The 22,231-nt window shown below is 37.4% G+C and overlaps 1 protein-coding gene across 1 annotated transcript in view; it reads right to left on the bottom strand.

Moving 5' to 3' along the window:
* Positions 1–2,714: 2,714 nt before the first annotated feature.
* WDR20 (WD repeat domain 20) overlaps positions 2,715–22,231 on the bottom strand; it is a 34,197-nt gene continuing 14,680 nt past the window's right edge. The window contains 7 exon segments of the mRNA XM_030452391.1: positions 2,715–4,497; positions 4,500–4,850; positions 4,853–4,880; positions 10,427–10,472; positions 10,474–10,513; positions 10,516–10,549; positions 10,551–10,610. Of these exon segments, the coding sequence (XP_030308251.1) occupies positions 3,587–4,497; positions 4,500–4,850; positions 4,853–4,880; positions 10,427–10,472; positions 10,474–10,513; positions 10,516–10,549; positions 10,551–10,610 (1,470 nt within the window). The 3' untranslated portion in view covers positions 2,715–3,586.

Here is a 22,231-nt window from a genome sequence, read left to right as displayed (position 1 = left end):
AATGATGAAATGCTCCTTTCCATTGAGGAAGAATTAGTACGTATAGCTGCTCATCTCACTCAAATATAGTACACGAATGTTTAAGTACTTTCACTAAAACAGAAGTCATACTAAAACATGATACTGTACTACAATTGTAGTTAACTAGAAAATTCAAGGATGTTATAATTTAAGTCTAGGTTTTCCTGTACAATAAGTCAAATAAATAAATTGCATGTGCATTTGTTTTACAAAATGGTAGCATGTTTATCTTGCTAGGTTATACACTGCCATTTCACCTCTTCATACTTCTGGCCAATCTTACCTTGAGCTTTTTCACAAAGGAAACAACTCATCAGCAACTTTCATTTAGATAAAATGGAGTCACTGTATACGATGGTGAAGAGTTAGTTCTAAAGTCAAACACAGAAATCACAGCTTCTCTGGCAACTAAGTTCAGAGAAAACTTGTTTTGCATATCCAGCTACCACTTCAGTTTTTGGGGGGTTTTGTTTGAGGATTTTTTTGTTGTTTTTTTTAAATTGCTTCTGCAGGTCCTGTAAGTCAGATTAAACTAAAAGAGAACACATGAAGTTCATCCTTTGCTTTTAAAATTCTGTTTCTACCTTTTCTGATTAATACAACAGTTCTATAGTCCCATTCAGGTTCCCCATCAGGGCCTGGGCAAGGCAGGGTGGGGAAAGGAGAGAGCTGTCACCATGGTGAGAAGAAATTTTGTGCTCTTGTTCAGGGAAGTTATTTTATTCACCACCCTCAACCTTCTTCCTTAGAAACAGGCTGATAAAAAGATTTAATCTAATGAATCCTGAGCCTTATCCACCTTGCTTCTTACTAAATTTTGCCATTCACTTGACCTCATTCTGATTGGGAGTTAGTACAACAGTTCTGAAAGTGCAATGCAATAATGGTATATTCAGTGAGGAAGCTCAAGGTATGATTATGGATACACTGAAGCAGTAATTTGGAAAGTTTATGAACAAACTGTCATGACACTGTAAGCATTGAACAGCCTATCAGTTATCATGAGGATCATGGATGAAGAGACATTTCTGGGTTTCTTAATTTTATTTTTCTTTCAATATGAGAGGGCCAGCCCAACTAGAAAAATTAGAGAACTTGTCATACACTGTCCAATTATCCAGCACGTGTTTTAATGGTTAATAAATCTGAGAAGGAGGTGTAGGACTGGCTCAAAGGAAATGACATTAGACACTGCAAGACTGCTTCAGTTTTCCATCCAATTCTGTCGTTAGGCTGGCAATGGGATGAATTTAATGAAAACCTTTTCAGGCAACAAGGGGCTTTAAGTCTAGAGCTGGCAGACAAAAATGTGATGGAATTTTAAGATCACTTGGGGACCCATATTTCAGAAAGGAAGACTAGAAATAGCAGCTTTAAACCCCAGAGTAATGGGATGGCCTAGGATAAAACAGCTGGTGAAACAGAAATGAATGGTATATAACCCAGTAAGAAAGACATTACCATGAGTGTTTTATACTTTGACAGTTTTCATTAAATAAAATTAAGTGCTTTCCTATACACAAAAAGGATGCTCATAACGTCCTTCTGGCACAAGTATTTTCCTATCAAAGCCCTGTAAACATGCCACCAAAATTTAGTTTTTACCAGCAGAGTGAGCTCACTAAAAATGCAAGTGAAATCAGAAAAAGAAATTAATTTGAAAATTTCTAAGTAAATACTTCCTAAACAATATGGCATTTACATCAGTGTGCAATATATTAATTTCGAAAGTGATAACTTCAGCATGAAAATTACTTACCTGTAATTAAAGTTTTCCATATTGGCCAATACATAAATCCTGATTTTTTGGTACTGCATACTTTATCTCTGAAATATTTGAAATGTCGTATTCCAAATCAAAGTTGATACACAAAAAATACTTAAGTTATACCCAGTCTAACAAAACACACCTCAGCCACTGAAGTGAAATTTAACAGTGTAGTGTTTTGTAGTACGCAAAGGAGTTTTAGAACAAAAAACAAAAATACAGGTCACAATAGAAATCTGAGGCACTGCTGTACACGTATAATTCATAAGACATAAGAATTCCACTGAGTCACAGAAGCGATAACTGCTGTAGTATTTCAATTTAGGATAAACATTTTAAATAGTTTAGTGTTTTGGGAAGTGGTGGTTTGGGGGGCTCCGTTTTATTTTGTTTTTTAAATTAATGCTGGATCTGTGGTTTTTCTGGCAAAAAATACTCCTAGGTAACACCCACCCTCCCTTCTCCCCAGAAGGGTTTGCAATTTTTAATTTTAGATTCAACCTTTAAATATGCATTAAGATGCAGAGCAGACATAGTTCTCTACACGTACTTATGTTATGACAAATTTGATAACATCTCAATGAAATTTATATTACACAAACAGTTTAAGAAAAATTAGTGAGTTTTACTTAAAAGTCTATAGCAATGAAGATGTGGTATATAAATACATATAGCATCTCCACTTCAAAAGTCAGATTTGTTAACCCAATTGTTAAAACCTAACGAACTTCGGATTTTCATTTAGGTTGCCCAACATGGTAATATTAAGGTATTACCAGATTATTTATTCTTATTCAGGTGATAACCTACATATACTCTCAGAATTTTTCAGGTTTTTTTCCCTAAGATCAACTATGGTAATGTAGTCATAGCTGTATTTCTTTAAAATGTTGCTGGCAGATAAAGCTATTGTAGCACGAAGTACTTTAAAATAAAATAATTACCACATCTAGCATCATTCAAAATTTAGCTTGCTATATATTGCACAGAAGAATAAGTTTTATCTGTGTTCAGGTGCATTAAGAACAAGAGTTAAAACTAGTAATAGGTGTTAATGAAGGCTCGACTGATAGAACAGGTGCCATCAAAAAGCACGAGCTTGTCAATGATCACATTGCCCAACAAAACTGACAGTAAAACTAACACTGAAATTACTCAAAGAAAGCTTGCACAATTTTCCCTAACTTAATACACATAAATAAAAAATTAGAGTTTCTTGATAATACTGATTCACAATTTCAAGAGCATAAGCCACAGTCAGTAAAGGGCTCACAAATCTGTGCATAAAATGGCTGACATTTTAGTAAGAAGTGGTTTTACATTAATGGCAGGCCACCACAGAAAAGTATGGAGGAACAAAACACTTTGGTTTTACTTTTTTCAGAGGCTCACACTTCTCATTAGCCTTAAAAGCAGCAGCAGCTTTTCATAAGCTACTCTCACTGGGAATGCTGTATTTTGTAGAAAACATGAAAAGGTTTATAATTATTTTAGTGATTGACAGGTTTTACTTTAATTTTACATAAACAGCTTTCACCATATTGTGGTTATGTTTAAGTATAGGAACACTGACCAATAGTTTAGATGCACAGTATTTATTTCTTCTGCTGGAAGGCAACTATACTTAATAATTGTATCCAAGACACTTCAAATCATTCAGAAATATGGCATGCAGTATCCAAAAGTATGGCTCTGAGGATTTCTTTTTTACATTAAGCATAAAGAAATTTTATATTCAACATTCATTTATAGTTCAAGAAAACTACCTATTCAGAGTTCTAGTTCTTTGATGCAGCATTAAGGATTAAAACTTACCACTTTACCAGGCCTTGCCCATGTGCAAATAAATCCCTCCTGACAAGCAGTGACTATACAGTCTTCAAGAAAAATTAACACAGTCAGTCTTTCATGTGCTATCTTTTTACAGATAAGAGGCTCTAACAAGGGAACATCTTCCATTCGGGGACAGAGAGGTGTTCCCAAAGTTTTAGCTGGGTCCGTTTTGGTTTTAGTAACTAGGTTCAGTTTGTCACTGCTCTTGCTAGATATATGTCCCATGCTATGATTTCTCTTGTGATCTTTTTCATGGTGTCTTTCCTTCCGATCATGTAGCGATAAGGTTGCAAATTTACTAACACCAGAAGCAATGGCACCATCCATGACACTGCTTTTACTGCCAGCATTTGAGACTGCAGAGTGCGGAAGGCTGTTTGACCGTGGAAGAGGAGGGGGTACAGAGTTTCCAGGTGTTGTGATACTGTTTCCATTACTTCCCGGGTTAGTTCCACCACTTCCAGCAGGTGGACTTGTGGCATTCATGACATTTGTATGTGTCCTTGCTCTTGAGAGAGGTTGGTGGGGGAAGAGGATATCTTCTGTAAGATCCCACAAACAGAGCTGCGTGTCCTGGCCTACCGAACCAAATCTATACGTAACGCTTACTGGACGACTGTCTGTAGAGTTCCTTTTGGATAGCCTAGATTGTGTACTATTTGCTCGATCTCGGCCAAAATGAAGGTCTTGAAAATCCTCATCACTTCCACTAAATTCCATCGGGTCACTCTCTTCTACACTAGTGGTATATGGATCAAACGCAACAACACTGACCCACGATTTATGTCCGTGGCCTCTCGCTATTACTCGACAGTCCACGAAAGACCAAACTGTTACCAAGTCATCCTCTCCACCTGTCACTATGTATTTCCCATCGGACTCCAACACACACACAGCAGTCCTCCAAAGTAGCTTTTCATTGTACCATGCAATTCCACAGAATCAAAGTTAAACACGCGAAGAAAACCATCCTGGCTCACACAAGCCAAGAACTTCCCGTCTGGGGAAAAGGCAAATTCATTCAGGGCACCCTCCCCTACTGTCCATTTAAGCAGAGGGTTTCTTGTGGATTTACTCTTGCAAGTGTGAACTGCAAAACTTTCTCCTTGTTTAAGTAGCTGGTAGTGCGGGGCTGTGGTACCACAAGTGTGCTCCACGTTATACAAGTACATATTGCCACTGGAATGAGCTACTAGGAAAAGGCTTTCCGAACCTGGTACCCATTTACACAGGTTACTCTGGACTTGTCTATTAGTCTCTGTGAAAAACAAAGAAGATACACATCAGAAAGTCTGAAAATTAAAGTTTTTAATCGTTAAGTGTAATTGTGAGCTCTGGGCGTGACAGTGAGGAATACTTAACGAAAGTGAACTCAATTGTCTAGAAAGGAGCTATGTTACTATATTTGCAAAAACTTATCAGGCAGTAAAGAGGAAATTATTTTTAGACAAAGTGCAACCAAAGGTGGTTATTATGGTCCGGTCACATTCCACAAAGAACATACTTCAATCAGCCAACTGTTGTTATGAATCTAAAGGTAGTGTCTGAAGTTTATTTTTGCTGTGTAGCTTGAAGAGCATGAAAAGGAAACAATCAAGAAAACACAGAAAGAGCTAAAGGGGAAAAAAAGGAGTTATCATCTGTACCACACAGCAAACAGGTTACAAATCAAAGCAGTAAATTTAGACCCTGGTTTATCACAAATCACAAATAAATCCCATCTTCTGAAAAAAAAAAAACCAAAACAACAGCCTTTAGGAGTCTCTAGCAGCTTCTACTCATTCAGGGAGCAAAAGCTACATACTCACTGACCCTGTTATAATGTGTCAGGAAAGTTAGTAGTTAAATGCTTGAGGTTCAGTGAAGTTAGAAGGCATCACATACTCTTCACTTTGGAATCCCCACCCTCCAATTACTTCTCATTCATTAGCCAAGACTCTCAGTTACTACCTGATGAAGAAGTTTCCTTTAAAGAAAAACATTTTAATGTCTGTCATTACAAAAGAATCAACACACACATTAAACAAGCATTCCTGATTTAATGCCTTCAATGCTGGAAGAAATGAAAGATTAAAGTTTGACTCCTTGAGTTTGCTAATGTAGTTGTGGTGGACTTCCTAAAACTCATACCAAGTTGCCCATGACATTGCTCAACTGCAACTTGGAGACAAGTTACTATTTACATGCATATTCCAATTTGTATTTAGCAAAGATTAATTAGTGGCTGAAAGAAGAGCTACACAAAGGCAAGAATGCAAATGCAAAGCATCGAAGGAAATACCAGCTTAAGTTTAAAAAGCATTAATAAACAACAAAGTAAAAAAACACCTCAAAAGCTTGCTATGCTGTTTATAAACAAAAAAACCCCACAACCAACAAAAATCCCAGTAAACTATATGAATGTATAATATCTTCATAGTTATTAATTTCAAGCCTTTAACTACCACTGGAAAATAGCAAGTGGTCATTTTAGATTATACTTTTGCTGCTGTAAACCTCAATGTAAAACCAGGAAGCCCCTCCCTGCTGTCACTTCTTGTTTGCTGAATTAATCCTTTTGTAGTTGAGAGCTGAGAGATGTAACACAATCTGGGAACTTTTCCTCAAATGCAGTAGCTTTAAAATAACAGTCTTGGCTTCTGTTATGTTTTAAATAGTTGTCATGTGTTCATTGATACAGATCATTCATAACTCAGTAGTGATGATAACAGCAACACTAGACAGAGTTACCAGGAACACACTAGGAAATGTGGACAGGGGACATCAGCCTAGCTGACACGCTATAGGCAAGTCTTCTCACCAGGAATTTACCTCTCTAATGGCAACAAATTGAGTTTTTTTGCTTTCCTCTCTAGAGCAGCTGAGCCTGACACACCACCTCTACTTAAAAGAGCAGTTGCTCAACTCTTATACTAGAAACAGCATTTTAAGTCCATGATCACATGGGGCTACACCCTGTACAGAAATCCTGCAAAACTGATTTACCTCAAGGAGGCTACGAACGTAACAGAAGATTGCAATCTGCACTGACAACAGATTGCCTCAGAGACAAGATGCAGAGAGGCTTTTAACCTGGTATGTTCCAAGTTACTACAATTTATCATCTTCTCAGCCAGCATAGCTTTGAATCAGCAGAAGATAAAAACCTCCAAAGTTATGGACTTTCTGGAGTTTTAAAACTTTAAATCATGCTCACACACTTCTGTAACATAACAGAAGACCTGAAGTCAGTATTACTGAGAGCTGCGTTACAAAAATGGTCTGAATGAAATATCAAACTTATCAGTGAAGCAGCTGGGATAAGGAGCTTGGTTAAACAATAAAGTGAAGGAACTCCACATGGACTGAGAACAGCTCTGAAAAAAAGGATTTGGGGATGCTGGTTAATGAAAAGCTCAATATGGGCCAGCAATGTGTACCTGCAGTCCATAAGCCACAAAGAAGTGTGGCCAGCAGACCAAGGGAGGTGATTCTCCTCCCTACTCCACTCTCATGAGACCCACCTGGAGTACTGTGTCCAGTTCTAAGGCCCTCTTCTACATAAGAAGGACATAAAGCTGTTGCAGGACCACAAAGATGATCAGAGGGATTGGAGCACCTCTCCACTGAAGGCAGGCTGAGAGAGCTGTGGCTGTTCAGCCTGGAGGAGAGAAGGCTCCAGAGACTTAAAGCAGCCTCCCAGTACTCAAGGAGACTCCAGGAAAGCTGGGAGAGACTTTTACTAAGGGCATGGAGTGACAGACAAGGGGAAAATGGTTTAAACTGGAGAGGGTAAGATTAGATTAGATACTAGGAAAAATCCTGCAGTGTCAGGGTGGTGAGACGCTGAACAGGTTGCCCAGAGAAGTTGTGGATGCCCCTTCCCTGGAAATGTTCAGGTGCAGGCTGAACAGAGCCTGTAGCAACCTGGTCTTGTGGGAGGTGTCCCTGCCCATGGTAGGGGGATTGGAACTAGATGATCTTTAAGGTCCATTCCAAACCAAACCATTCCGTGATTCTATGATATCTCACCCCAAAGCTGCGAGGAGAGGGCACCTTTAGATTTTTGTTTAAAACCCTAACTGCTCTGTCCATCCAAACATGCAGTTGTATTCATCTGCTGCTCACTTTATTCTTCAGTTGTTGGTTGGTATTAAACTGTTCACAGATGAGTAATTGTAAAATTAAAATGGAGGGAATGCTGTGTGGTTTAAATAATAAGTGCACTGAAATGAATTTTGCTTACAGTGCTGGTTTATTAATGAAAAAATGCAGCTTAAGGCTTTATTTTAAATTGAAAAAAGAATATTTAATAAATATGAAAGGAACACAATTTGAGTATCTAACTTGAGAATACCAACTGTCACCTGGAACCAACTGATCTATGAGGTAAACTTGCTTGGTTTGGGGAATAAGCAGTTACACCAATTTAATTCTGACAAAGCTACAAGGAATACCACTGTTGATACAGACTGATTTAGGAAGGCAGTCACAAACATAGCCTTTCAAATCCCTATTGCCTTCAACATCAATAGCATTTTAAAGAAAATAAGTAAGGAGTTTAAGACTGCATATGAGGCTATTGATTTAAAGTTAAGCAAGAACTTCCTGGGGTCACACCAGGTTATTTCACAAATCACATTATGATTAAGTGGCTCTCCTGATTGCTTTATGGCAGGTGATAGGTAGTCCAGAGCTCTGTTGGACTGAGTCACCAAATTGCTAACAGGACAGGTGGTTAATTCTGCAACCTCTAGCACTAGTGCTAAATCTGTAAAAGCAGTAATGAATAAACACTCATTTAGATCAACTTCTGCATATGAAGACATGTTTATTCTCAAACACTATCTAAACTCTAAATATATTCAAAAGCAAACAAATTGGCTCAAACCTAATGCTCACTGATGTTTCTCTAAAATGTCTTTTAGATGTTGTAGCCAAAACTTCCAAACAGATTCATGGCAAATTTAATATTGTAATTGACAGATTAGAAATATATAAAAGGTTTTACAATTGGTTGTAACTGCAGATTAGATCAGTGTAGGATAAAAGAATCTGTCCTTTAACTCATCCTACTGCACAATTAGTTTTGGTGGCACTGAGCAAATCCTTGTCAGCTTGTAGAAAACAGATCTCATTTAACTCCACCAACCTGCCAAAGGATGTATTCCCACAGTGAATGAATGTTGTTTACTGGCAAGAAAAGACAATACTGTCTAATAGAAAGTGGCTTCAGTGCTTCCATCATTTGTGGACTACCACAAGAACTATTCAGCCTGCAATGAAGCTTTACACTGGAGCTACTAGTTAATGAACATCAAGGCATGTAAGCATGCACTTTATTGTAAATATTTCAGCAGAAGGTTTCTCAAAGCATTCTAGTTCAGTTGAGAAAGTAGGAACTGTCCTGTGATAGGAAACACTAGCTGTTTAGAGTATTCTACTGCCATTTATAATTCTTACAGTATTACCATGCAAGATTAAATCAGAGCTGTACTTACTCAAGTAACTTGATCACATCCAGACTACCACAGTTTGGGTTTTTTCAGTGTGGTGAGGGCTGTGGGTTTTTTGGGGACAGGAGTGCAGGAGGGCTGTTAGGACAATGCTAGAATGAACATTTTAACTACTTATAGAGAACTTTCTACCAGCGTACTCTATATGCCATCAGGAGATGCTCAGCAATGTTTCCCACTCAGCACAAGCAGAGAAGCAAAGCAGGTGGGAAAAGGCTAAGAAGAAAAATGCCCCTCTTCTGCTCTACATGTAGCTACTCCTAGAAGCTAAGGAGGAATTAGTTCTAATTATAAAGCACCTCAACTGAGAACAATACTTCAATCTGCTTTGTACAAACATGGAGCAAGGCAACATCTGAGGCAGGAAATATATGCTGCCCAGTTTGAAGCTGAGCAAGGCTTAACTTCCTCTGCAAAGCATTTACGCAGATTTGAAATATCCAAAGCAAAAAGGCCAAAAAAAAGGAAACCTGCAAAGATTTTTGCTATCCTTTCCTCCCATTCACCTGCAACTCAATTAAAACACAAAAAGGAGCAAAAAGGCACTCCCGAAAACCAATCATTCCCCCAAACCACCCACATTCCCATAACTTATTCTCTACAGAAAATGCTCTCAGAAGTTTCCCAGTTACCAGATCTCTCTCCTTGTTGGTATCCAGACACTTATCTTCTAAGAATGCAGTACTATTACACTATTAGAGTCCTATAACTTGTCACCAGTCCCTTCCATAGTCCTCCCTCTATCACTCCTTGTGCAGCAGCAGCAAAAACAGATTGAGTTTCTTTCAAGAACACATACCAACACCTCAAACCTTCAGCTTTTCTATGCAGCACTCAGTAGATAGCCTAGTCTTCCCCAAGCAAGCCTTTAGGAATCCTTGATACAGGTAGTTTCTGCTGTAACCATAAATTGGTATTTTTACTTAATTTAATATTTTTGCATAACATAGTAATTAAATAGGGACTTAAATGTTTATTCTTCATTCAGAACCAGAAGCCTCAGTAAACTCACTGCACAGCATATGCAGCAATCTTTAGACTGGTAGATGCTCTTCCATCAGTTTGCTGTCACTAACTCAAGCTACAGTATTATCCAAATTAGAAAGTCTTAATTTTTCCATCTTAAACCCCCAAAATGCCTCCATGGGTAACATTTTGTGGAGATATTCCAAGCCAGTGAAACAGCTGTAAAACAAAGTAGTGACTGAACAATAAGCTATTCAGGTAAACAGAGCCACCTGCAGAACTTCAGCAATCTAGGATCTTTAAATTCACAAATACACCACATGAGAAACGTTAGGATTTCTACTTATTCCTCATTAAACAATTTGCTAGTTTCTTTTTTAATAGATCTATAAGTTGGACCTGCCTGCTGAGAAGCCCACTAGAAGAGAACGCTTTCTGCTGTGGCTGTTAAGTGATTGAAGTCATGGCCATGTAGGTTGTGTTCCTTTGTATATCCTTTTGTCTATGGGTTTACTCAAGTCCGCGGCCTGCAAAGAGAGCAAACAGAATTAAGAAAGTTTATCAACACGTGTGCAGATAACCAGTTCTATTTGCAAATGTTTACACTAAGCAACAATTTCTGAAGTCACAAAATGCTGCTTTAAAAGCCAGCTTTTTATTTATCAGACACCCCAGATGTTGTCAATAGGTTTATCTTCTCATATATGCAATACTTGTTTTGGGTTTATTTTCTTTTGCTAAACACTAAACCTACACTAGCCTCTGCAACTACATCCAGGGACAAACAGTGACAATATTCAGTAACACAAAGGCTCCACTGAGGTCTCAAGATCAACCTATTCCCACAAGGCTTCTCCTGCCAGAAGAGGCATTCATCACAGAGACAAAATATCTTCTACTTTACTAGTAGCAGCCTTCTCCAGATTGAGAAAAACAAGTTTGGATTAAAAAACCCATATTGTCAAGCACTTGATTCTTGTACTGCAAGTTTATGCTTTTGTAACAGGTAAATACATTATGTTGGCCTCAATAATTAAAAAAATATCACTAGACCCCCAGGTGAGCATTTCCTAGAACGCTTGCTCAAGACACTGATACTGTGATGATTAAATAAATTTTAAGACATTAAGGTACAAAGTAATTGTGCTTCTGACACCAAAATACAGAATTCAATACAGCTCAGACAAATAAGTGCCAACAAAACTGAGAACTTTCACATAAACAACTTAATCTCTAGTACTAAAATGTCAGAAGAATCAAGAACAGAAAACAACTTTAAATGCTCTCAGTTGTGTAACCCCTAAGTTTATCCCAAGATCATTCAGAACAGACAACCTAATCTTTCATCATCGAGATAAAACCCTACACATTTAATATACAAGATCATACATCAAGTTCATTTATTTGGTGTTTTCTTTTTTGGTGGTTGGTTGGTTAATTTTTTCCATTTGGTTTGGTTTGGTTTTTAAGCCCCTATTTATTAAGTTCAGAGTCTGTAATTAGAAAGCTGTAGATACTCAACAGTATTTCAGACCTGAGATGTAGCTGTGATTTGGGACCTCGAATTCTAATTTTTAATGTATACTTTCCAGTATTTTAGTCAGAGAAATTGGGCCAGCAATAAGAAATAAAACTTCTTTGAGGAAGAGGACAAGCTTCACATGAAAGGAAATGCACCAGAGCATTAAACCATTGAGGATGAGGTCTAAAGAGCAGCAAATCCTTGGTGTGCAAGGAGCTACAGACAGAAACTAGACCTGTCAGTAGGGAAAAATCATAACTAGCTACATAGTGAATCATATCAGGTGAGCCATTTCCAAGGGCAAATTTAACTCCAGGATACACCTAAGCATACATACGCAACAGCATTAAAGTTGCACTTAATGTTTTGCAACATATATTATAAACCAGTTTAATCAGGTGTATGGCCTCCTGGATGAAAACTCCAAATAAGATGATGTATTCCAGCTTCTAAAGTCAGCAGACCAAAAAGTTATTCTCCAGAGCCAGAGATCCATTATAAGCTAAAAAGGAATATTAGAAATACCTCTTCAAGGAGAACTTAAATAGAATATGAGCTCTACTGGGAGATGGTAGGATAAGGCACACGCTTACCAAGGAGCACTCACATACAGATGTTAAGCTGTAACTTGAAGCTGAAAGATCAAATTCTAGAGGCCACACAGTTATCTCTGATTTTCTAGTGATTCAGGACAAAGATATCAAGATATAACTCCCAAAACTGAGGCAGCATTTCTCTCTGGAAGACTGTCCTACAGAAACACGTAGGTACATCCCTTCGTACCTCAACAAAAAGGCACTTAACAAGGTTAACCTATGAGACTTGAGGTTGTGCCCCCTGGACAAAACTACCAGCAGGACATAATGCCTAAGAAGGAAGATGTTTTAAAGTAAAGTAGAACTAAGTCTGAATCATAGTCAGACAACCAGACTCACCTAGCCAGCCAGAAAACATGGGTATTCCCAGGTTCTCTTTCTGAATCCTCACTACCCTTTTAAGCAGCAAAGAATTAACAGGTGGGTGCCTATTTCAGACTGGAGATATACCTTGCTCTTCCATCTGGTTGAGGTTTTATATCACTAGCTTTTGATTTTGTTCTTCAACAAATTTGGTATGACCAAAATTCCCTGTCTTCTGAAATTGTGTGATAAAAGATCTAGCAAGACGTGAATTCTGATAAATTAAAACTAAGCATATATTTCACCCGTGCTTGCTCTAGCTGTTCTCTGGGACCAGATGGCAGTAAAATCTGTCTGAACTTAAATGGGAGTATAATAAACCAATTCAACCCAGAATCAACCAGGTTTTTACTGACAGGGATGCCCCACCTTTTACTTACATGTAGACAGTGTTTTCAGTTATATATAGCTGTCTCATGGAGAGAGGTCAAATTACAGCATAAAAGTACTGGTTTAGTCTTGATTTTTCTGTTAACTGAAAACAGGCTAGAGTCAACAAGCATAAAAACCTAGGAGACATTTCTTTACTTCTGCACAGTTGGAGGTTGCTGTTTGATTTGATAAGAACAACAAAAGCTCTTACAAAATCAATTAATGTGGGACTCAGCATTCGTTAACTCACCACTAAGTCCATTTGCTGTAGCTATTTTGTAGAAGATCTGATTCTCAGAAAGTGCTTTTACAGGAGATCTAAGTCCATAACTGAAGAATATGACACTATCTACTGAACAAGGTGATGTCAACTTCCACCCCTCTCAGAAACATGGTGATGTACTTTGAAAGAGAACAGAATATCTGGGGATTAAGTGTACCAAACACAGAGGTTAAAAGCCCAGGATCAGGCACTCTCACCTCTGTTAGAGCTGGAAGCAAGCTATTTGCATGCTTCCTGTCCCAGTTTCACTGAGATATTCTGAAAAACACTCAGCACTATTCCAGCCTGTCCATTTGAGAAACTTATTCCACTGTGGATGATTCATCATAGGAACAACACTTCGTAATCATGACTGAAAGAAGGTTGGGGCACTTAGTGCAAGGTTAAGAATCAATGCCATCCTCACTTCAAATAAAAATCTGTGCAAGGCATTAAACTACATCTTAGATAATCGAGACTCTGGTATTTGCACTTTGGCCATCTGATACCCAAGTTAAAAGACAGTTCCTTCCAACATACAGTGGCAGTTCAAGCAGCTCTTGGACAAATAAAGAAGGAATAGTGGTAATCAGGCAACAAGAACAAGAGGAATCTCACATAATGCCTGTCCAGAGGCAGACATGCAGCTTTAAAAAAAAATATATAACCTTGGGCATCAACAGCTTCAAGTTCTGTCTTTAAAACATTAAAACTCTCTAGAGAACCTTACTCATACCAAAGAAAAAACTGACTGATTTGCCATTAAGTGTTTTGTGATGAAATTGGGCTCTGGAAATAAATTATGAACCATGCAACTGTTTTGTGGACTTCCTAGTACTATTTCAGCAAAATTACCCCAAATCTGCAGGAGTTGGGTGGAAGAAAACATATATAATAAGCAAACAAAACCAAGAAACACAAAACCCTAACAGTATAGCAGTTGACTATTCATCCTGAATCATGACTTCCAGCAGAAAGGCAGTCAAGTGGAAACATCTTAATTATAGCTTTAAGTACCCAAGCACTAGGAAGAAAATGGGAAAAAAGAAATCAGTTATCCCAGTCTGAAGCAAATGTTTAAGTTTCCAGAGCCTGCTGTTTGAAATGTCCGATTAGGATGGGCATCAATAATCCTAGATCTGTAGCTCTATGAATTCTAAGCAACCCAGATTAATACCTATCCAAGACTCATTCTTCTTATGTACTATTGACCTGAGACTTTGAGCTTTCATACTAAGATTTCCTGAACAGTGAATCATATTATGTCGAGTCAGCATTTAATCATGCTCCAACAGATGCTGTTTCTTCCTGTATCCTTTTCTTTTCCTAACTTTACATCAGCAGCATTCTGCAAATTTTAGTAGAATGAAATGTATCACAGATGCTACATTTCTCTCCAGACTAAAAAATCTCTGAGATGATAAAAGAGAAGGAGTTATTTATTAATTTATTCCTCACATAAGTTCACCTGCAGTCATCAAAATTCTTCTTCGAATACTTTAGAAGTATTTTGTATCACATCTGCCAGAAGACTGGTATTCAACGGGCTATAACTATAAGTGAGATCAAGACAGAATATTAGGTCTGAAGTAAGGGCAAACATTAATAAAAATTTATTGCCAAAATTCCTCTTAGAAAATCTCTCTTGTTCAGAGAATAACAGATCTTGAATGGAGCTTACAGATGGGCTATGTATGTAGAGCTCTAGTGCAAAATAAGAGAAGACACATAGAACCAAGATTTTGGTTGCAATACGTTTGAAAACTCATATTGTAAATTTCCTCAGTACTTCTGAATTCACAATTTATTACCTGTAGCTTGATATTTTTTCAATACCTTGCTGTCCATGATGGTCTTGGTCTATAACCAAACATCTTGAGAAAGCAGTGCTTGTTATAATGCTACCCAAGTAGCATGAGAAGTCAGCTACAAGAATTATTAATAAGTGAACTTTACTGAACTTCACAGATGCTTTTGAAATGCTAGCTGGAAAAAGGAGGCAAGTAATTTTTGCTGCAGCACTTTGCCTTACAGTATCCCCTAGGGAACAGGGCAGGGTCTTCAGGACAGCCTTGCTAGCTGTAAGTGTAGGGAAAACTACACCAAGAGGCCCCTTAAAGATTGTTCTTCCTCATGTCTGTGCTGGTGTCACTCTTTCCTTCAGAGCTAGCTGAAGGACAGAGAAAGCTAAGGAACATAGCAAGAAAGTTGAATTATGCTAAGCAATTTTGTAGAATTTTCTGGTAAACTCCACTCATTGCTCCCATTCAGAAGTATGTCTACCAGAAACTAGCTTCAATACCTCACGCTGTAAATCCCTCTCATTACTTTAGTATCAAAGGAGTAGGTTTCTAGGTGTTTGGTTTTTTCATAAAGCCCAAATACAGCTCTCATTTAATATTAGCCATAGAATCATTTGTAGTTACTTCAAACTGCTGTAGTTGTTCCAAACTGCTGTTCTCTCTCAGCTAACTCTTCTTGGGCTGGAGGCTAGACTGTACCCTCACATCTCCCTTCCAACCTGAATGTCCCTGAGTTTCTATGTTTAGGATCAACCGAAGCAGCACACATGACCACTCCCAGCTTACTTAACAGGTCTGGTTTATCTTAAACTTCAGGCAGGAAGAAACTACAGGACAAGTTAATTGTCTTCCCTGTAAAGAATACTGACATAGAGCAAAGGTTCTGCTTAATGAGATTCTGCTTACATAAGATACACAAGAGAAAGTTCAGGCTATGCTTTCTGCAGCTATGAGTGCTTGCAGCTGTGACTGCCATGGGCAATCAGTAATAAACTGGCTTCTACAAACACAACTGCAGGTGAGCTGACAGACTGCTCACTGGTGGCCTTCACTTTCTCAGTAGAAAGTTTAACATCTAGCAAGAACTTGCGTAAGTCTCAGGATCTCTTCAGATTCAACAGCACAAAACTTTCAGATAGTGTACAAGTGAACACACATTCAGGGCACCTCAGAGCCCCCCAAAAAACTTATAGCCTCATTTGAAAGCTTTCAGGAACACTTACAAAAAAAGTTAAAATTCTCTTTAGGATTCTATTAAACCCAGCAGACAATCATCATTTGTAAAGTTGCCACATTTATACATACCTGCAATAGGTTTCTTGACAAAGGGTTTGTTAAGTCTCTTAAATAAGTATGATCTGCTTTTTCCACACCTAAGTGATGTGCTTTGAGGTAAGGGTTGCATAATAGGTGTTTTGTGTGTATACACAGAGTAGTTTTAAGTGTGTCCTAAGCCTTGCGAGGACATTAATACTAGGAAATCTCAGGGGTTTATTTTGCAACACTGCATTCACTCCACTATATTAAACTCATACTGGTAAATTCTCATGAACAGTATTATTTTTTAGCTTTGTTTTAAGATTTGGCTAAACTTTCAACTCTGAATTAAAGCACCAATAGCTTAACATTCACAATAGTATGAACAATGCTAGAGTTGCTGCCAAGTAATGTAAGAGCAAGTATGAACACTAAAATAAGCATTCACCTTCCCTTAATTCCTCTTTCATAGGCTCTCTTGCTTTAACTGAAGGGATGAAAGTCTCACTGAACAACATGAAGTTTGAAAATTAAAAACTAAGAAATTAGGACAAAAACAATTAGCAGGCAGGAAAAGAAATACGATACTTCTAACATACTGCCTCAAAGACTTCCAACTGAAGTATCTCTTTACAGCTTCCTTTCTCTAGGAAAGTCTCCAGAAAATGTAAATTGCTGATTCCAATCAGTTTTACTTTCATGTCTCTTAAGATTCTGATCTTCAAGACATGATCATTATTAGTTTGCTTTCCAGGAATATCTTCTCATGTACTCTTCTAATACATAAATATTTTTAATGATCCCACTTGAAGTTCAAAATAATTTGCATTCTACCCACTCCCAATAAAAGCATTTCAAGATTTATTTCCACTCAACAGAATCTTTGCTCTCCTGAACAACAACTGTTGCTCATAAATGGGTTCCTGTACCTTTGCAGAGGGTTTTTTGGGTTTGGGGGTTTTTTTGGTTGGTTTGTGTTGGGTTTTGGTTTTTTTTCTTTTGAGTTACAAAGCACTTGATTAAATGCCAAACAGGAACACTTGAGGCATGTGACAAAGTTTCTAGGATACCGTGTAAGAACTGCCCTGTTAGTAAAAGAAGGACACCAAGTAATTTTATTTAACCTAATTTTTTTTAGGTGTTCCACACAATTCATCCATAGCAAAGTCTAAAAGATCAATTTTGTACAAAGCCGCTTACAAATCTGTGGAGTTACTTAATATTCATTTCTCCTCTAGATTTAACTTCCTCTTGGGGCCACACAAGCCATACAAAACTTTTCAAAAGGGAAAATCAGTATTTAACAAAATTTCGAGCAATTTATTCATCATCATCATCAGGCAGCTATGACCACAAACATTAAGATAAAAGCTCTAGTCCAGACAACTGGACATAAATCCACATTTAGACAAAGATCAGCCTAGTTTTCTTAAGTATCTACAAAAGCACCCAAAAATTAATCATTCTCTGTTTCCAGAAGAGTTAATCTAAGCACTCTATCAGAGCAAATAGCATGTACTGGTTTGAAATAAATTTACATGGTATTAACTGAACCAATGTTTGTATAATAACATCATAAAGAATATGCATAAAAGACTGGTTTACAACTTACCACAACAGTGTTAACTCCTTATTAGTCGTGCTATAAACCAAAATACTTATCTGGTTGCAGTATTAGATAAGCACACCATACTGAAGTTTTAGGTAAAGTGAAACTACCAGTCTTGCAGTAACTCCAGAAAAAGTAGCCATTTTTATTAAAGAGTTCAAAAAACCAGAACAGTTGACTCCCAAAAAACCCAAAATTCCTGCTTTGGTTTGCAAATCCCCATTCACTTCACAGATGCATACAGAATCAACTACCTGTGTATTTTCTAAAAGACTGGGTAAATGGCAATTAAAGACAGACAGGAATGTTAAACATTCAAACTATGGTAGACCAGGAAAGCTGAGAAACTGATACAAGGTTTTGAACCTCTCCATACAAATAATAGTTCCTCTGTCTTCTGAGCAGAGGATGCTGCTTCTGCCTCCATCTGTTGCAACTCTGATGTCTCAAGTCAATTAAATTGGTTCCTTTAGAAATTTAAAGAACTTCAACTCAACATGTCACTCATTTTGGTAAAATTTACACGCATGATGAGACTGCTTCTTTTGAGTGGAAGACCCAAAACATACAACTCGTGGCAGTGTTGTTCAAAGAGTTGGGTCGGACAAAAAGTGCTCTATCAAACTGGTCAAAAACTCAGCACAGCTCTCAGAGCAAGTCCTGCCCAGTCCTGAAAAGGTTCTGTGACAATGATCAGCATCTTTGAAAGAAACCAAACAGCCTCTCACTCCAGGAAGCAGAGGAAGGACTCCAAATAACTCCAGCAATCTTCAGCTCTCCTATAATTAAATCAATAAAACTTCAGGGCAAAGTCATTAACTTACTTTTCAAAAGTTGTTTTCCTATATATTAACAAAGCTTCTATTATATCTGCAGAAAAAAACCTGTCCCTTTCCTCCTAGAGTACTCCAGTCTTTTTCTATCACACTTTGCATAATACTGCTTTACTATGATCTAGAAAGAGCACAAAGCTTTACCTAGGTTCCTGAGCATCTAAACACTTCAGAAGTACACACCAAAGACAGCTAACAAATGCAGTCATTCACAGTTCCTTTGCAAAGTTCACCTAACTGTGGGTGTCAGCTAGGATATCATCAATTTCAGAATAAAATTGATACTTTGATTTCAGTGGTATGCACTTGGACACACTGAACTGTAAACAGAATGGTTCAACTCAAACAAACTCTGAATATAGTCACTGTATCACACACTCCCAACAGGCATGAACTGAATTAGATATTCTATTTTGGTTTAAGCAATTACTCGCCACACACACACCCTTTTTTTTTTTTTAATAGGAAAGAAACTAAGGTGTGATATCAGTATTATTGTCTCTTCCAAGCGGTCGGTTTACAGAATTATGGCTCAACTGTAGCTCAGCCTGATGGATAAAAACCTCTCACTCTGAAGTTTTAAGTTCAAAACAATGATTCCTCGGGGATATTAATAAGCTACGGGTGACAGGTCACATTTTATACTGGTCTCTGCCTCAGTGGCTTTAAAATTAAATACAGTTTTAAACCAAGTCATGGCCATTCTTACTTAATAATCTGCAGACTCAGACCACAATACAAGTCTTCTTACTCCAGTGCCACTGCTTCAGCAGGGCAGACACATGATCCAGAAGTTCAAGAAGTTAGCTGCATTACTGAATTACTGTTCATCCTAAGGTTCTTTCAGGAAGCCATTTAAATTGCAAATATGGAAATTTAATAACCCTTTACGGGATTTTTTTATGTTAACTACTGCATGGAAATGCAAATATTGCCGGATTTGGTTTTAACAACTAATTTCTGTTCATTATTTGCTTAGATGGCTGAAACAATACATCCTGGTAAAGTTAAATATGTGGAAAAGTGTCAGTTCTGAATTTTATCCCCCTCTGACTTTACTCAATACCTTCTTTTTCCCAGGAAGAGAATACAGTACCTGACATTCCTTATATACACAGCACTTAATTGATGCTTACCAGAATAAGCAGTCCCATCCTCAGTATTTCCAGTTTTCAAATATCACAATTTTAACCGTTTCTCTGAATCTCTTTTTTTAATATTTTATTTTTAGACCTGTATGAACAATTATAGATGGACTTATTGATTTATACACTGTAATTTTATTTACTTCATTCTTGTTTCAAATATTCTTCTCCATTCCATTTCTCACATAAAGAAAAATTAGGAATAAAAGTACTGATCGATTAAGGTAGTAATTTAGAGCAATCCTCTCCTTTTTGTGTAGTGGTTCCAAACTGACTCAAGATTTTTCCTCCAGGGTGTGTCACCAAACAATTAGTGGGAACAAACACTCCTGCTCCTCCACCTAGCAGGTTTCTTAAAACTCTCTTGCCTTGACAGTTAGTCAAATTAGTCCACTTTCAATTTCTGATGCGTTTCTCCTTTATTTTTTTCCTCAAGTTACGATCTGCTACAGAAATACAACTTACCATGTATTAAACATAGTGGGATGGAAATCTATGTAAAGTTTTATTTATTGTGACTAATCAATGGCACAGTCACTTCCCAGGGCCTCCAGGTTCTTACTTTCCTTTGAATTTAACCCTAGTGTAATATTACAGATATTCTGAAATTCTACTTTTGTTTTAATTCTGATCAGTAAATCTTTCTTAAAGAGGTCAGCAAAAAACAGACTAGTCTGTAATTCAGTATAACAGTTACTACTTGTAACCAGTCCCCAGGCTCAACCATTTTGAAACTAATGAGAAGTACTTAACACCATTTCTACCTAATACTAGCTTGTCTGTTCCATCACCCCAACACTTCATGTTCCAGTAACACCACTTCCTAGTTATCAGGACATCAAGCTGTCTTTCCCAAGAAGTGGTATGCTTTAAAGGCAAATTAATCATAGTTTCTCAATAATAACCTGAACTGCTTTCCCTTAGCCTCCAACACATTATCTCCAATCCAGATTATACAGTGCATAAAGTGCTGAGGTCAAGTCACATGTCAGAGCAGGTGCTCACAATCTCCATGACACACCACAGTTCTATCCTCCACACTCAGGAAGTTTTTAGAAGTAATGTCTCTCTCCAGCCAGAGATGACCTTTCTATGTAACTGCCTCCCCTTTAGGGAATGAAATTCTGGAAAAGATGCAGGCAAATAGACATGTTAATTTACATTCAGAAAGAGAAAATTAAGTGCATGATTTTTATGTGAACACACCTAAGGAAAACTGTACAGCCAAGTCACATGCAACAAAGTCTGACTTTGCCACAATATACAAACAGGACTGCAATGTTCACAGACAGGTCAAAGACAGCTGATTAAACCGATCAAAATTAATATTAACCATTAAAATACCAACATACAGACCTGTTACACTTACTAAGCTTTAAGAGAAACAAATCCCAGAAAGTGAACAAAATGCTTCAAGATCATTAATTCACAAAAATAATTACTTTTATTTATATAACATTAATAAAACAACTTAGGTTGGTGAACTTGGCAGTGTTAGGTTAACAGCTGGACTCATTCTTAAAGGTATTTTCCAACTCATATGATACTATGACCCAAGACAATATAAAGGTATCATACATATGATCTAACATGCAAAAAAACAACATAGGCAAATATCAGACAAATCATTACATACATATACACATACCACCTTGGTCACATCCACTAAAGAAGATGTGGAACACTGAGAATATGCCACCCTTGATTACCTAAGTAATGTAGCTGTCTGCAAGAGACTACTCTCTTTGTTAATGCCCTTACTGTTAGAGGACAAACGAACAAAGAAAGCCACTTTTCCCTAATTGTGAGTATTGCCTGCTTTGTGGATAACTCCTTACTGACAATTAAGATTTGCTTGATAAAATTAGGTTTTTTAATAGTATTCCTTGGAAAACAGACTAATAAATCATAAACCACTACGTTAGCTCTCCAAAGTGATTACTTCAGTTTAGTTTTTTCTTGTGCATCTTATTTTCCAAACTTTGGCATTAATTTCCTACTGTGTTTGCCATGGTAACCAAGCAGCCTGAGCCTCTACTTGAAATTCTGCTTTAACTGTTTAGTGTTGCATAGTTATCAAGATACATTAACATCCTAATGTATGCCAAAGGGTGAAGCAAGCAATTATAACACTGGAGAAATCACTTTAAAATTAACTATTACAAACCTCAAAGGATTTTTGCTGTTGTTCAAGATGGCGGAGTAATAAGGAAACTTCATTGTCAATGCTGTGCATTAATAGCTACTAAATAAAGAGAATAAACTCAGATGTGACATGGTAATTCACTACAAAGGGAGCTACACCAGAACAGGAAGAGTCTCTATTTGACACTATCTTCTCTCTATGCATTCATTTAAGAAAAGAAAATTTGTTCATGAGTACATTT

This window comes from Calypte anna, chromosome 5A (assembly GCF_003957555.1).
Source record: "Calypte anna isolate BGI_N300 chromosome 5A, bCalAnn1_v1.p, whole genome shotgun sequence".
Taxonomy (NCBI): Eukaryota; Metazoa; Chordata; class Aves; order Apodiformes; family Trochilidae; genus Calypte; species Calypte anna.
Note: the sequence above shows the minus strand (reverse complement) of the source record. Positions and strands in the feature narration are given on the sequence as shown.